The sequence below is a fragment of the Pseudorca crassidens genome, chromosome 10 (genome assembly GCF_039906515.1).
Source record: "Pseudorca crassidens isolate mPseCra1 chromosome 10, mPseCra1.hap1, whole genome shotgun sequence".
In the NCBI taxonomy this organism is placed as follows: Eukaryota; Metazoa; Chordata; class Mammalia; order Artiodactyla; family Delphinidae; genus Pseudorca; species Pseudorca crassidens.
This window is the reverse complement of record NC_090305.1, coordinates 101,496,883-101,512,180: the sequence shown is the minus strand read 5'-3', so window position 1 is coordinate 101,512,180 and position 15,298 is coordinate 101,496,883. Positions and strand designations below refer to the sequence as shown.

At 45.8% G+C, this 15,298-nt stretch overlaps 1 protein-coding gene across 4 annotated transcripts in view; it reads right to left on the bottom strand.

Moving 5' to 3' along the window:
* Positions 1–5,063: 5,063 nt before the first annotated feature.
* HRH1 (histamine receptor H1) overlaps positions 5,064–15,298 on the bottom strand; it is an 83,509-nt gene continuing 73,274 nt past the window's right edge. For all 4 annotated transcript variants that reach the window (XM_067755480.1, XM_067755481.1, XM_067755479.1 and 1 more), the window contains one exon: positions 5,064–10,296. In XM_067755480.1, coding sequence (XP_067611581.1) covers positions 8,798–10,261 — 1,464 coding nt within the window. In that variant the 5' untranslated portion in view covers positions 10,262–10,296 and the 3' untranslated portion in view covers positions 5,064–8,797. The remainder of the gene's footprint in view (positions 10,297–15,298) is intronic.

The window sequence follows — 15,298 nt, the reverse complement described above, 5'->3', positions numbered from 1 at the left end:
GAGCCCCTAGCACCCAGCTGAGTGGGAGGAACTTGAGCCGTGGGGAAGGCGGGGCCTCAGGAGGTGGGCCAGGACCCCTTGTGAGCGCTGATGGAGAGACTTTCTCCTATCACATGTGGGAATGTGTATATGCCCCTCAGGATGTTAAAAAAGTGCTCCTCCTTCTCTCTAGTGATTTCAGAGGATGACAGGAATTATCATTTCCGTTTTCCAGGAGAGGCAGCATCAAATGTATCACAGGAACCGTTAGGGAGGCAGGTGTGGAGAGACGGGCCTTTTTAATACGTAAAGGCCAGATGAAAGTCCACAGTGACCAACCTGCTCTTTCTAAACCAGGTATTATTCTCAAACCCCACCCCGCCCACTCTCAGTGGGATAAAGGTATTCATTCTAAATGCTTTACTGAGCCAAGTGCCAAGCATTGGACAGGTGTGGAAGAGACAATAGTGGGTATAAACTTAATCTGACACGTAAGGCCGTGACTCTGATATAACTCTATTCACTACTATTTACTGACTATCCTATTTTCATGGTTTCCCATCTTTAGTCGTCACAAAGGTCCTACAAGGTAAAGGTTATATTATCCCCATTTTACACATGAAAGAACATAGGCTAGGAGAAGTTGTGGCTTGTTGAAGGTTTAAGAGCTTTTGGCCTAGGATTCTAACGGAAGCCTGTTCGCTAAATAAGAAAACAAATCCAGACTTATTAAGGAGAACTTTATTCAGAAGGATTACTGCAAAGGGTGGGGGAGGGGAAGGGGCAAGACTATAGCTATGGGGAGACCACTCCAGCCGAAAGCTCTGCAGGTGTCTCAAGGGTTATGCAAAAGAGTTCTTCCTTCTCAGGAAGACTGAAGAAAGCTAGAGAGAACTGGATGTGGAAAGTGGGGAGAAAGAGTGGCTTGCTGGATCCGATAGTAGTAAATCGGAGAATGTTTTACCTTGAGGCCAGTTATATGCTGGCTCAGGCTGAGGGTGGGTCAAAAGGAGCCTGGGGAAATGAGAGAAGTTTAAACTTTGGTTGATCAGCATTTTGTTCTGACTGATCAGTGGAGACCAGTAGTTCAGCAAATCATTTATAAGGTAAAGAACGGGAATTCAGAAGGACTGTGTCTAGCCTTGCCACAGGTAAACAACGGAAGCATCTGCAAATCTTACGTTGGTCCTAAGGGAATGGATGTCTCTTTGCAGTAAACCATTTCCAGAGCACAAAAGAGTGGGGGGATTTCTTCACCATCACTGTTTCTCAAGAGTGCAGGGCTCAGGTAGAATTCAACTTTGTCAACTCTTTCCATTTTATCAGGCTCCTCTCCTGCCACTGCCCCCTCAGACCGCATGCTTGGGTCACACTAAACTAATTCTGGTGTTTAAAGCACACTCTACTCACTCTGCTCTTTTACATCTCCATCCCTGCAGTATCCTCACTCTTCCTCTTACTCTTCAAAACACAGTTTTGAAATGTGGGTGAATCTTAGACAAAATGTTGAAGGAAAAAGAATCCATACAATATGATTCCACATATGGAAATTCTAGAATCAGCAAAACTAATCTATAGTGAAACAAGTCAGATCAGTGGTTGCCTAGGGTATAAAGGGGAGCAGTGTCTGCAAAGTGCCATGAGAAACTTTCTGAGGTGATAGAAATGTTCTATATCTTGATTGAGATCAGGATGACATGGGTGTTCACATTTCTGAAAACTCATTGAACGGTACATTTAAAATGGGTGCATTTTACTGTATATATTGAATGTAATAAACTTGGTCCAAAAAAAAACCAGTGGGGATGTCACCTCCTAGGTGAAGGCATGCCTGACATCCACCTACCGCTGTGTTTCACTTGATTAAGCACCTGTGAGGCTGAGCTGAAGTTAGTTCTTTATAAGGTTTCCTCTGCTGGACTTCGAGATCCTTGTAATGAATACATTTTTTGCAGTTTCCACCCAGCTCACTATGATTCCTGCTTCTCTGGGAACTGTTGGTCCTCCAGCCATGTTTGTACCACATGTGCCAACTGGCCCCCACCTCCCTTTACAGTTGATTGCATCAGAGGTGGATATAAGATGATTCTTCACCCTCAGCTTTGGACTTTTGAACTGATACTCACAGCGAGTAGGAACAGGAATAATTCACATAGGTCAACGGCAGCAGTCTAGCAGGAACTTCCTTGGATTCTGGTTGTTGAGGTTCCTGCGGCTGCCTTGGCTCAAGCCTTTCAGAGGTGAGGTCATCCGAAGTGTTACTGGATTCAGTTAAGAATCCGCCAATGCAGGGGACATGGGTTCGAGCCTTGGTCTGGGAAGATCCCACATGCTGCAGAGCAACTAAGCCTGTGCGCCACAACTACTGAGCCTGCACTCTAGAGCCCGCGAGCCACAGCTACTGAGCGCTCATGCCACAACTACTGAGCCCGCGCTCCTAGAGCCCATGCTCCACAACAAGGGAAGCCACTGCCATGAGAAGCCCGTGCACCACAACGAAGAGTAGCTCCCGCTCAGCGCAACTAGAGGAAGCCCATGCACAGCAACGAAGACCCAACGCAGCCAAAAGTAAATAAATAAATAAATAAATTTAAAAACCAGAAAAGACATATTCACCCAAGTGTGCACTGCACCACCAGTTAAGAAAAAAATAAGCGTTACTGGATTCCACAAAACACCCCAGTAGCCATTCACAAAGCTGGTTTCTGTCGCTTGTAACCCTGCAGTAGGTCCATGAGGTGGAAGCCATGTCTGTATGTCCTCCACTGTCTCCTATGGCCTGGCCCCAAGGACTGGCCCAAGAAGTGCTCAAAAGTGTGTGTTAAATTATTAGATGAGGGCTTCCCTGGTGGCGCAGTGGTTGAGAATCTGTCTGTTAATGCAGGGGACACGGGTTTGAGCCCTGGTCTGGGAGGATCCCACATGCCGTGGAGCAAATAGGCCCGTGAGCCACAACTACTGAGCCTGTGCGTCTGGAGCCTGTGCTCCGCAACAAGAGAGGCCGCGATAGTGAGAGGCCCACGTACCGCGATGAAGAGTGGCTCCCGCTTGCCACAACTAGAGAAAGCCCTTGCACAGAAACGAAGACCGAACACAGCAAAAATAAATAAATTAATTAATAAACTCCTACCCCCAACATCTTCTTAAAAAAAAAAATTATTAGATGAGGTCTGGGCATCCAAAGTAGATGGTCACTTAGGTCACAAATGTGGCCTCCATGTTAGCAGGGAATTAGGGTGAGGCTCAGAGCAGAAGATCTGTTCTTGCTGCCCAGCATGGGGGAGACAGACCGCTGGGGCACCAAGATGATAGAGCATCAAAAAAGATGCAAGACCAGGAACCATAAAAAGGCAGAGAATGTTCTCAGACACAGTAGGGCAACAAGGCCCATGACACTTATTCAAGACCACAGAGATCCAGGTCAATGTACCTTCATCACTTGTCTTGCAGCTCAGTTGAGGACCCCTACCCCAATGGGAACCACTGCACAACCTAGACTTTGAAAGCCCAAGAAATTGTGGCATGATATGCTGGCAAATTAGATCTTAACAGCATTGTTTCTTTACAGCACTTAGAATGCGTCACAGCCAGGAGAGCCCAGCATCCTCTTCGCCCTGCTGTTAAGACTTGAATCTACCTTTTAGAAGACCCATCTTCAAAAGAGAGACAAGCGATTTTCTGCCAGCCAAGTAACCAAATGACCAATTTGTCAAATGGCTAATCTGCAGACTCATGGATTTTCTAAATGGACATTTTGCTAATGTAAGCAGACAGGGTAGGGGGTCCCCAGAGAAAGAGAACTAGGCCTGGCTTCCTTTTTTTTTTGTGGTACGTGGGCCTGTCACTGTTGTGGCCTCTCACATTGCGGAGCACAGGCTCCGGACGCGCAGGCTCAGCGGCCATGGCTCACGGGCCCAGCCGCTCCACGGCATGTGGGATTTTCCCGGACCGGGGCACGAATCTGTGTCCCCTGCATCGGCAGGCAGACTCTCAACCACTGCGCCACCAGGGAAGCCCAGGCCTGGCTTTCTTGACATAAGAGAAGCCATTTTTGGCCTAAGCCATTTTGTGATCTAAGCCTGGCCACAATGCTTATCTTTGAACAGGTCTCTGTAATTAATGGTCTTAAAGGAGCAACAACAACAACAAAAAAAATGCAGGAACAAACAACTGTTATCAGGCAAGAGAAGCAACAACAGCAAAAATAACACATCATTTGTAAAGACTCCCACTTCTGTTCCAATGGTGAAGACTAGCCTGAAGCACTTTCTTGAGCTGTTTTGCAGAATTTAATTCGCCCCCACCCTCAGGTGCTCAACCACCAGATCAACTGGAACCTAACGGCTGATGATGTGGACCTTTTAGGAACCTTGTGACTTCATTCAACACCCATGCTCCTTCATGAAAATACATGTACCCCTAGCTTAAAACTTCCCCAATTTTGCTGTTGGGGAGACACTGCTTTGGGAAAGATCTCCAGGGTTCTCCTTACTTGCTGCAAGGAATAAATACTTCCTTCTCCCACTCTTGGGCTTGGTTGTGTCTTTCGGATCGATAGGCACCAAGAGGCAAACCCAGTTTTTCGCGAAACACTAACTTACCAACGTCTAAGGCTTATGGCGATTTCTACTGCATGGAATGGCTTTGCAAACTTTTATAGATTTATATGATGTTGTAGTTGATGGTTTTCATGTTGCCTTCAGAGAGGCATTTGAAAGAATTTTCTCTTTACCAAAAATTAAGGATGGCTTTATTTTTCCTTTGACTATACTTAACTTATGAACACATTAATGAAGAATATATTCTTGAATGTAGATTTTTCTTGAGTGTATTAATATCATGCCACTCGGTTTATGCTCTTTCTGTCTCCTGCTTTTCACTTCTCCTTCTGTCTCCTTTCCCATTCCTCCGTTTCTCACTTTGTCTTCCCCTAAATGTCTCCATCTCTCTGCCCCTTAATCTCTCCCCATCTCTGTCCCTCTACACTTCATTTCCCCCTTCCTCCCTCTTCTGTTCCTTGGTGTCCCCCATCTCTTCCCCTAGACCCCTGCTCTCTGACCCCCTCCACCCCATAACAGGGAAGAACCTTTGTATTCTATTACAAATTAATCACTAAAGGGATGTTGCCTATAGGCTTAAATTATACACAATGGCCCATCTCTGGGAACCCTGCCTCCCAGGTAATGAGCGTTAAGTGAAAATACTTTTGTTTAGCTCACAGGAAGCATCCTGGTCAGGCCCACCTGCGAATGGCTGCAGGAAGGAAGAAATGAACACGTGCCCTCTGGAGTCTGGCCGGAACGAGGACTTTATCCCCTCTCCTTTTAGTATAAAATAAGCCGGAATTCTAACTGGGGAAGATGGCTCTTTGGGACACTAGTCCCCCTTCTTTCTGGTCCGCTGGCTTCCCAGATGAAGTCACCATTCCCAGCTCCCACAGCTCGTCTCTGGATTTACTGGCCTCTCACACAGGAGCAGTAGGAGCTCGGACTCGGTAACAGCCCTGCCTCCCCTAGTTTCCTCTGATTTCTACCCCTTGTTTTCCCCTCTGTCACCTGGAGTCTATTCACCTCTATTTCTCCCCTCTCTGCAACTCGGTCTCTCCCTGCAACAGCAGTGATCTGGGGACAAAGCATATTGAACCTTCTTCAATATGTGGCTGTGAAGAAAAACAAAAATCTGTTACTCTAACTTCACAACAATTGCAGAAAACTTCTCTTAAAAACCTCACCCAAGATGCATTGTGGTAAACCTTGTAAATAGTTAGAAAGAAGCCAACATTTGGTCAATTTGACAAATTGGTCAGTGGAGGAATTGGCTTTAAGCTCACCAGCTTTAAGGCCATAAAAAGAAACCCAAAGGGGCTTCTGACTCTGCAAGTTTTAATCTAAAATCAAGGTCTCTGACAGCCTTTTCCAAGAAGGTATTTACTTTCATAGTTTGGGCAGAGAGCCTGGTTTCAACTGGATTTTGTGTAAGCCATCAGCCACTGATTCTTTCCTGAGTGGGCTAGGGCTGAGTGACGTCTGCACCATAGTCCCTTGCCTTTCATGAATTTAAGAATTAAATCAAGCATACAGACAGGCGTAGGACGAGCAGGCTGATACCGTGGAGAGGAAGCCCATTCCACAATCAGATCTTGGACCTGGTCCTTATGAATCCCTCTGTGCTTTGGTTTGCCTACTTGTAAAAACACAGAACTCTGCCCCACGAGGTGCTGTAGAGATTAGATTACAGTGGTAAAGCACAGAAGGATACGCTCAGTATATTTTGAAACTACTTGAGTCCCACTGGGTACCATTCACTCTGCAAGCACCGTGAACACTGTACACACTAATCCACGGACCTTGTTTATTATGCTCCGGCAATTTATAGTGACCATTCTTTGTTCTTGTCAGATTCAAATCCAAGTCTCCTTGACCCAGAATCAGGGCTCATAACCACTCCTCTTCACTAGTTGCCTCAACTGTTCATCAACATCAATAACAGGCACTTAGCCATTAGTCTGCGTGGGGTAGTCCTGAAAAAGACTTAAAAGTGCTCCTTGGTCCTGAGGGGTCCTGGGAAGCAACTCTTCCTGGTTTCTGACCTGGAAACAGACCATCTGCAGGATAACCTAAACCAGGATAAAAGTCTCCTTAACTCCCCCAGTTTTGAGGGAGAAAAACTTTGGGAGATGCAAAGTAGAGAGTGAAGCTCGTTATAAAAAGTCAGTCCTTTTGTAAAGATGTTTACAAATGTGAATGTATATGTCCTTAAAAAACCAAAGAGAAACCTTATCAGATCTTATAACATTTGACATTACATTTCAATGCATCTTCTCAGTCCAAGAGACTCAGAAAGGTAGTATTAAATCAATCAAACTTGTAACAGTATAGTTTCAAAGATCATATTTTAGGTAGGTAAAAAATCTCTCATTTTAACAGATCATGCAAACAGGAACATAAGACATAAATTACCAGCTTGTACAGGCACTCCCACTAGCTACATATATTACAGTTTAGCATTGAGTTTTAAAATACAAAACACAACCAGATTGCAACATAAACACCAAGTAAATCTGCGTGTTCCCATGCCTTTGCTAGTTTAGACTTGAGAGGTGTGCCTATAAAGGAACACGATGACTTTTCTTGGATCAACAGCAAAACTCACAGATGAAAATGCACACTGTCCCTTCAAAAGTATCACCTCTGTGGCCACAAACATCTTCTATGTCAGCTCTTCCTGCTCTCAATATACCCTTTTCTCGTTTGTTTGTTTGCGGTATGTGGGCCTCTCACTGTTGTGGCCTCTCCTGCTGCAGAGCACATGCTCCGGACGCGCAGGCTCAGCGGCCATGGCTCACGGGCCCAGCCGCTCCGCGGCATGTGGGATCTTCCCAGGACCGGGGCACGAACCCGTGTCCCCTGCATCGGCAGGTGGACTCTCAACCACTGAGCCACCAGAGAAGCACCCCCCTTTTTATAAAAAATAAATTTACTTATTTATTTATTTTTGGCTGTGTTGGGTCCTCATTGCTGCACGCAGGCTTTCTCTAGTTGCAGTGAGCGGGGCCTACTCTTCGTTGCAGTGCGCGGACTTCTCATTACAGTGGCTTCTCTCGTTGCAGAGCACAGGCTCTAGGCGTGCAGGCTTCAGTAGTTGTGGTGCACAGGCTTAGTTGCTCCGCAGCATGTGGGATCTTCCCTGACCAGGGCTCGAACCCATGTCCCCTGTGTTGGCAGGCGGATTCTTAACCACTGCGCCACCAGGGAAGCCCTCAATATACTCTTGAGAATTGCCACCACTCTCAGGAATTGCGTGTGTGTGTGTGTGTGTGTGTGTGTGTGTGTGTGCGCGCGTGAATAGAACAAATTTTTGCCTTTAGTAGAAAATGTGGTACGATGAGCTGAAACCACAGGATGTTCACTCTAGCTCTCCTATAACTAGCTGTGTGATCTCAGCCACCTTATTTCATCTTGCTGCACTTCAACCTGCTTCTCTAGTAATACCACCCTCCCGTTGTGGGGTGTCGTGGGGCTTAAATGACATCAACCTGGCACAGCCCTCAAGAAATATGGCTTTCTTCTCCCCACACTCCCCTTTTTGGTTTTTAATGAACAACCATTTAAAAAATATTCTTTTCTCTTTGAGGGCAGCATTTAGCCTTTTTTTTATAGCAAAAAAAGGAATTTGGGTTTGAAAATGATGGATGTGCAGACTGCACAATTTCCTGTCAACTCTAAGATGTGCATGAGTGAGAAATAATGAGGCAGAATCTCCAAGGTGGTTCAAACACAGGGTCTGGAGAAGGCTGTAAAAGAGGCTCAGAGGAGAGGTGTTCTGAGAAGTAGCAGTCACAGGGGAATAGCTGTCCTGCCTTTCAAGGTGACCCCTGGCAGCGGACAGCATCTGTCTGTGTGTATCAATATAAGGTCTCTGCACAGTCGTATAGCTCCATTCCAGGAAGGCTCCAGAGTTCTGCCTACTTCTCTACTGGAAACTCTACCCACCTGTCCCTTCGGTTGCCCATTAATTCGAGTCTGAAAGCTTGAATTACAATGTGAGTCTGAGGCGCCCACATTTCCCGAGGAGCAGGAGAGCCCAACCAGATCGGATTCTCTTGGAAGTATTCTGCTCTCAGGGTACAGTCTCTCTGCTGACCACCGCCATCTGCTCTTCTTCCAACGGTGCCTATGATCTTTCCAAACTACCCAGCCCCTAAGGCTGTTCTTTTGGCTCCAGAAAGCCCAGGTGTCTGGCAATGCACAGGCTTCCTCCTGTATTTCCTTCAGGGACATCGTAAGCATCACTTAGTTGCATGCCCTTGTAGCCTCCCTTAGGAGCGAATGTGCAGAATTTTCTTGAACGTCTTCTTGAAGTTCTCGTTGCACAAGGGGTAGATGAGGGGGTTCAACGTGGAGTTGATGTAGCCCAGCCAGATGGTGAACATGTGCACATGTTGGTTACAGCAGCTCTCGCAGAAGGCAATGACCATGAAGAAGATGAAGTAAGGAATCCAGCAAACGATGAAGGCCACCATGATAAAACCCAATTGTTTGGCGGCCTTCCGTTCTCGGTTCACGTGCAACACAGACACGTACTGTCTTGAATGTGAGCAAAGCCTCTTCCAGGTGAACTTGATATAATCCAGGCCTGTGCTAGACTCACTGTTCGATTTGGCTTCCCCTCGTGCCAACTCTGGGGCGGTGTCTGAGTCTGTCTGGGAGAAGGACTGGCTGTCACCTAGGATCTGATCCTCTAGTATCTCCTTGGCCCCATGCGTGTTCAGGCCCTGCTCGCCCATCTCGAGCTGGCTCTGGCTCTGGCTGATGGCTACGTACTCCCGGCCACTCCCGTCTGCCTCCATCTGCGTCTGCACAATGTTAAGTGGGGAGCAATGGAATTTGTCCAGTCCTCCATCCTTCTCTTGGCTGGAGACACCTGGAGACTTTATCTCCTTTGGGTCTTGGGATGCTGGCTTCAAGACAGGTCCACCACCTGCATCTTTCGGCTTCCTTTTCAGAACTTCCCCCGGAGACTCCTTCCCTGGTTTCTTAGCGCCCACCCTGAGGTCCTCTGGCTTCAGCTTGTCTTCAGAGAAGGACGGGAGGGATCCGTTGATGAGCTCCCGCTGCTGACAGTGCTGCTGTACAGCCTTGTAGATCTTAGCGTAGAACCAGAGCATGAGCGAGGTGGGCAGGTAGAAGTTGATGATGGCAGTCATGACCTTGAACCAGGTGACATTGTAGAAGTCCGTCTCGCACTTGTCCTCCCGGTGCCCTGAGGTCTTCGACATGAAGCGCTGCCAGCCCAGAATGGGAATAACCCACAGGAAGGAGAGAAACCAGGCTGCCAAGATGGTGGCCGACGCTCGGGTCTTGGTGCGATACCTCAGGTATCTGAGGGGCTGCTGCACAGAGCGGTAGCGATCAACGCACAAGATGAAGATGCTGAAAATGGACGCTGTGCTGGCCACATAGTCCATGGAAAGCCAAAAGAGGCAGAGAGGGCGTCCCAGGGACCACCTGGACATGAGGAGGTAGAGGATGTTCACGGGCATGACGACGGCCCCCACAATCAGATCGGCCACCGACAGGCTGACAATGTACAGGTTCCCCACCGTGTGTAGCTTCCGCTCGCTGTGCACAGCATACAGGACCAGCAGGTTGAGTCCCACTGTGACCAAGGAGATGGCGCTCAGGACCACCACCAGGGGCATCATTTGGGGGTTGGGCGTGGTGGTCTTGTTCCCCTCACACATCTTGTCTTCCAAGACGCTGGAGGAATTGGGAAGGGTCATTGGCACAAGAGTAGCCTCCAGCTATGGCTCACTCCCTGGGAGGAAAGACACAAGGATTCAGGTCAGAGCCCCGGTGATCAGCAGAGTCACTCAGTGCTATCACAGTGATCAAGCTAGGGTTGTATACTGTCGGGGCTGATAGACTGCTGGTTACCTACAGCCTATATCCCCTGCTTCTTTAGCCATTCCTTCCTCCCTTCCTTCACTTGATGACTATTTACTGCATTCCTGGGCATTGTTCTAGGTACTGGGAATAGAGCAGTGAACAAAACAAAAACCTCTGTCCTCAAGGAGCTCACATTCTAGTGAGGGGAGGGGTGAGCAAAAACAAGGGGAGGTTTGTACAAGTCCCATGTTGCACATGTCCTGGGAGATGGGCTGCATCATGACTGGTCTCAGCTGCATATGCCCCCTCGTTCCTCTTTGCCAGTGGCTGGTCTAGGAGTGGGTTTGAAACACAACTCCTAGAAGCCAAGGAAGTAGATGGGGAAGTCTCATGGCAGAGATGCGGTTCTGGAAAGTTCTTCCTCACTGACAAATGAGCAAAACAAGTAAAAGGGTGTTTCCCACTTGCCCTCTTCTTTGTGACAGGAAGTGATGCACGGGGCTATGACAGTCATCTTGGGGCCATCAGGGAAGCAGTACTGAGACGCCAGCCCAGAGACCTATTATTACTGAGCTGCTGAACTGACCCTGGAATCATCTTCCTTAAGGCTGGTTATTATCGGAAATAATTAAATATCTTTTTTGCTTAAGTCACTGTTGTGGGAGTTTTTACTTGCATCTAAAAGCACTCCTAACCAATACAGAAGAGGCTACCAGGACACACAAAGCATGAAATAAATCTAGAAAGTCTCCTTAGATGAATGGTTCTCAAATGGGAAGAGGCTTATGTTATTTGAGAAAGCATATTCATTATTTCACTTTTATATTTGAAATCTTTTTTCATTACATAAAATATGCAAAGTCATATGTAACAAAACCTTTGCTAGTAGGACTATACTGAAAACAGACTGGATCCTGCTATAGGTGACCCTCAATTGGGGAGGGAGGTCGAAGTAGGTATTAAAACTTCCACAAGGCATTGTTAGATTTTTATATTAATCAAAAAGTGGTATGAGTTTAAAGAAAACTGAGAAATACTCTAGCAAAAACATTATTTTTACATTAGGACAAAGCCAGATAAATTCTTGAGTAGAAGGCCAAATTCTTATGATTTTTTAAAGATAAAAAGCAAGACCCCAGGGCTTCCCTGGTGGCGCAGTGGTTGAGAGTCCGCCTGCCGATGCAGGGGACGTAGGTTCGTGCCCCGGTCCGGGAAGATCCCACATGCCGCGGAGTGGCGGGGCCCGTGAGCCATGGCCGCTGAGCCTGCGCGTCCGGAGCCTGTGCTCCACAACGGGAGAGGCCACAACGGTGAGAGGCCCACGTACCGCAAAAAAAAAAAAAAAAAAAAGGCAAGACCCCAAATAAGCAAATGGACCTAATTAAACTTAAAAGCTTTTGCACAGTAAAGGGAACCATCAACAAAATGAAAAGACAACCTACTGAATGGGAGAAAATATTTGCAAATGATATGACTGATAAGGGGTTAATATCCAATATATATAATTAGCTCATACAACTCAACATCAAAAAACCAAAGAGGGCTTCCCTGGTGGCTCAGTGGTTAAGAATCCACCTGCCAATGCAGGGGACACGGGTTCGAGCCCAGGTCCAGGAAGATCCCACATGCCGCGGAGCAACTAAGCCTGTGCTCCACAACTACTGAGCCTGCGCGGCACAACTACTGAGCCCGCACGCCTAGAGCCCATGCTCTGCAACAAGAGAAGCCACCGCAATGAGAAGCCCGTGCACTGCACCAAAGAGTATCCCCTGCTCGCCACAGCTAGAGAAAGCCTGTGTGCAGCAACGAAGACCCAAGGCAGTCAAAAATAAATAAATAAATTTTAAAAACGAAGAATCTGATTAAAAAATGGGTAGAAGACCTGAATAGACATTTCCAAAGAGGACATGCAGCTGGCCAACAAACACATGAAAAGATGCTCAACATCACTAATCATCAGGGAAATGCAAGTCAAAACCACAATGAGAGATCACTTCACACCTATCAGAATGGTTACCATCAAAAAAAAACCCCCACAAATAACAAATGTTGGTGAGGATGTGGAGAAACGGGAACTCTTGTACACTGTTGGTGGGAATGTAAATTGGTGCAACCATTATGGAGAACAGTACGGAGGTTCCTTAAAAAACTAAAAATAGAACTACCATATGACCCAGCAATTCCACACCTGGGTATGTATCTGAAAAAGACAAAAACACTGACTCAAAAAGAAAAATGTACCCCAATGTTCACAGCAGCATTATTTACAATTGCCAAGATATGGAAGCAACCTAAGTGACCATCAACAGATGAATGGATAAAGAAGATTGTGGCATGTATATATATATATATATATATATATATATATATATATATATATATATATATATAATGGAATATTACTCAGCCATATAAAAGAATGAAATTTTGCCATTTGCAACAACATGGATGGACTTAGAGGGCATTATGCTTAGTGAAGTAAGTCAGACAGAGAAAGACAAATACTGTATGATATCACTTATATGTGGAATCTAGAAAATAAAACAAACTAGTGAATATAATTTTAAAAATGAAGATGCACGGATAGAGAGAACTAGTGGTTACCAGTGAGGAGGGGGAAGGGGGAAGAGACAAAATAGGGGTAGGGGATTAAGAGGTACAAACTACTGTGTATAAAATAAATAAGCTACGAGGATATATTGTACAGCACAGGGAATATACCAATATTTTATAATAACGATAAATAACCTATAAAAATATTGAATCACTATGTTGTATGCCTGTGACTTTTACCCATAACAAATATAATATACTTCAACTAAAAAAGAAAAAAAGCAAGACCCCAAGGCATTTGATCCTTGTGGAAGGAACCCTTTGAGTTACTTTGTTGGAAAAGCACCACATGGATAGCACGGATTTTGCTCCAGCTCCATCACTAATTTTCTGAGTGATCTCTCAGCCTGCATCTTCTCCCGTGGCATACGTGAGAGGCAGGGAGGTGATCGCTAAGACTTCCAGGTCTCCGTTTCAGAGGCTCGCGTTAGGTGTTCTTCCAAGCTCTGCGCGGCCACAGCCAGGGTAGCCGTCCGACTCCTCCTAGTGTGCCTCCTCGGACTGCTTCAGCAGCATCACCTTCTCTTCCTGTGACACGGTCCTACCCTCTGCTCCCATCACTTCCTGCTGTCAGCCTCAGGGGTCTCACCCACTCACCCAACTCCACCCCAGCCATTACCTCTGTCAGGACAACCCCTGAATCTGTAGCTTCAGCCTGTACCTTTCTCCACTCCTAAAGCCAACACCCAATACCTTAGAGCTTCCCCTTCAGCCCTGCCCAAGTCCAATTGCTTGGAACTGTCCACAGTCACCTCGGGAAGGAGGAAAGAAGGCTAGGGCCGTATGGTCTCAGGGATTTTTATTTTTTATTTTGGTTGCGAGGAAGCAGGAAGCACTTCCCGAAAATGCTCCCAGCTCGTCATTCCCCAGGTAGCTCTCACCTCCCACTTCCACAGGACTGTCTGATTTCTCTCTTTCCTCATCACCTTGAGGAAATTCCTCTCTTTTCTTATTTCTCTTTTTTCTCTTTGCCTCATACACACAGAGGAAAACAAATAATTTTTTTCATTGTGCATATATACTATTTATCATTCCACAATTCTATTTGACAGAAAATGATTTGCTTTTATACAAAAATCTATGTATTATTTTCCTTTTTGATTAAAAAAAAGTTTTCTTGATTGAACTGAGATCACTGAAATGAAAATTAGTGTGAAATTAATTGTTTAGGGGTGAAGTCTAGTGCTGTCTGCAACTTACTTGAAATTAATCAAAAAGTAAGTTGGATGGATGATTGGTTAGAAAAATGGATAAATGAATAGATATATGATAAAGCAAAAAGAGCAAAATGTTAATTTATGACCTGGGTGGTAGATATATGGGTGTTCACTATACAATGCTTCTAACTTTTCTATGTCATTGATACTTTTCATAATAAAATGTGGGAGAATATATAATAGATAAACAACAAGGTCCTACTGTATAGCACAGGGAACGATATTCACTATCCTATAATAATAATGGAAAAGAATATGAAAAAGAATATGTATTTATATGTATAACTGGATCACTTTGCCATACACTAGAAACTAACAAAACATTATAAATCAACTATACTTCAATTTAAAAAAAGGTAAAATGGGGCTTCCCTGGTGGCGCAGTGGTTGAGAGTCCGCCTGCCGATGCAGGGGACACGGGTTCGTGCCCCGGTCCGGGAAGATCCCACATGCTGCGGAGCGGCTGGGCCCGTGAGCCATGGCCGCTGAGCCTGCACATCCGGAGCCTGTGCTCCACAGCAGGAGAGGCCACAACGGTGAGAGGCCCGCACAGCGCAAAAAAAAAAAAAAAAAAAAATGTAAAATGTTGGAGAAAATTAATACAGCATAAGTTTATCTTCCTCACTTAACTATCACTATAAGCTCCCATTCTTTATCACATTTTCTCCTTCATAGCTTCGGCATGTTATTTTGCATAAAGCTAAAAGCAGGAAAGAGATCAAGAAATATTTGTTAAGTGAATAAATAAGTGAACGAGAGGCAGAGTGCTCTGAAATATCTCAGCTCAGAACTTATTCATTCAACAGATATTTACTGGTGAAAGGTTCCTTTTCAGCTCAGTGATCTGTTTTACGAGCAAGAAAACCCACTTTTGTTCTCTGAAACCACGCAATTCAGAAGAAAGATTCCTAGAAAGGCAAGTGCAGCACCCACGTTGCTAGAGCAGCATGTGGAACTGCTGCTGGGGGCCTGGCGGGTCCCACTGGGAGGGAGGCCAAGAGGGCAGCAGGGGCGGCCACATCTGCATCTCCTGCGTGTCCCACTCAGGACCCGCTGCATAATTTGCGGGGCCCAGTGCAAAATAACAAACTAAAAAATTAT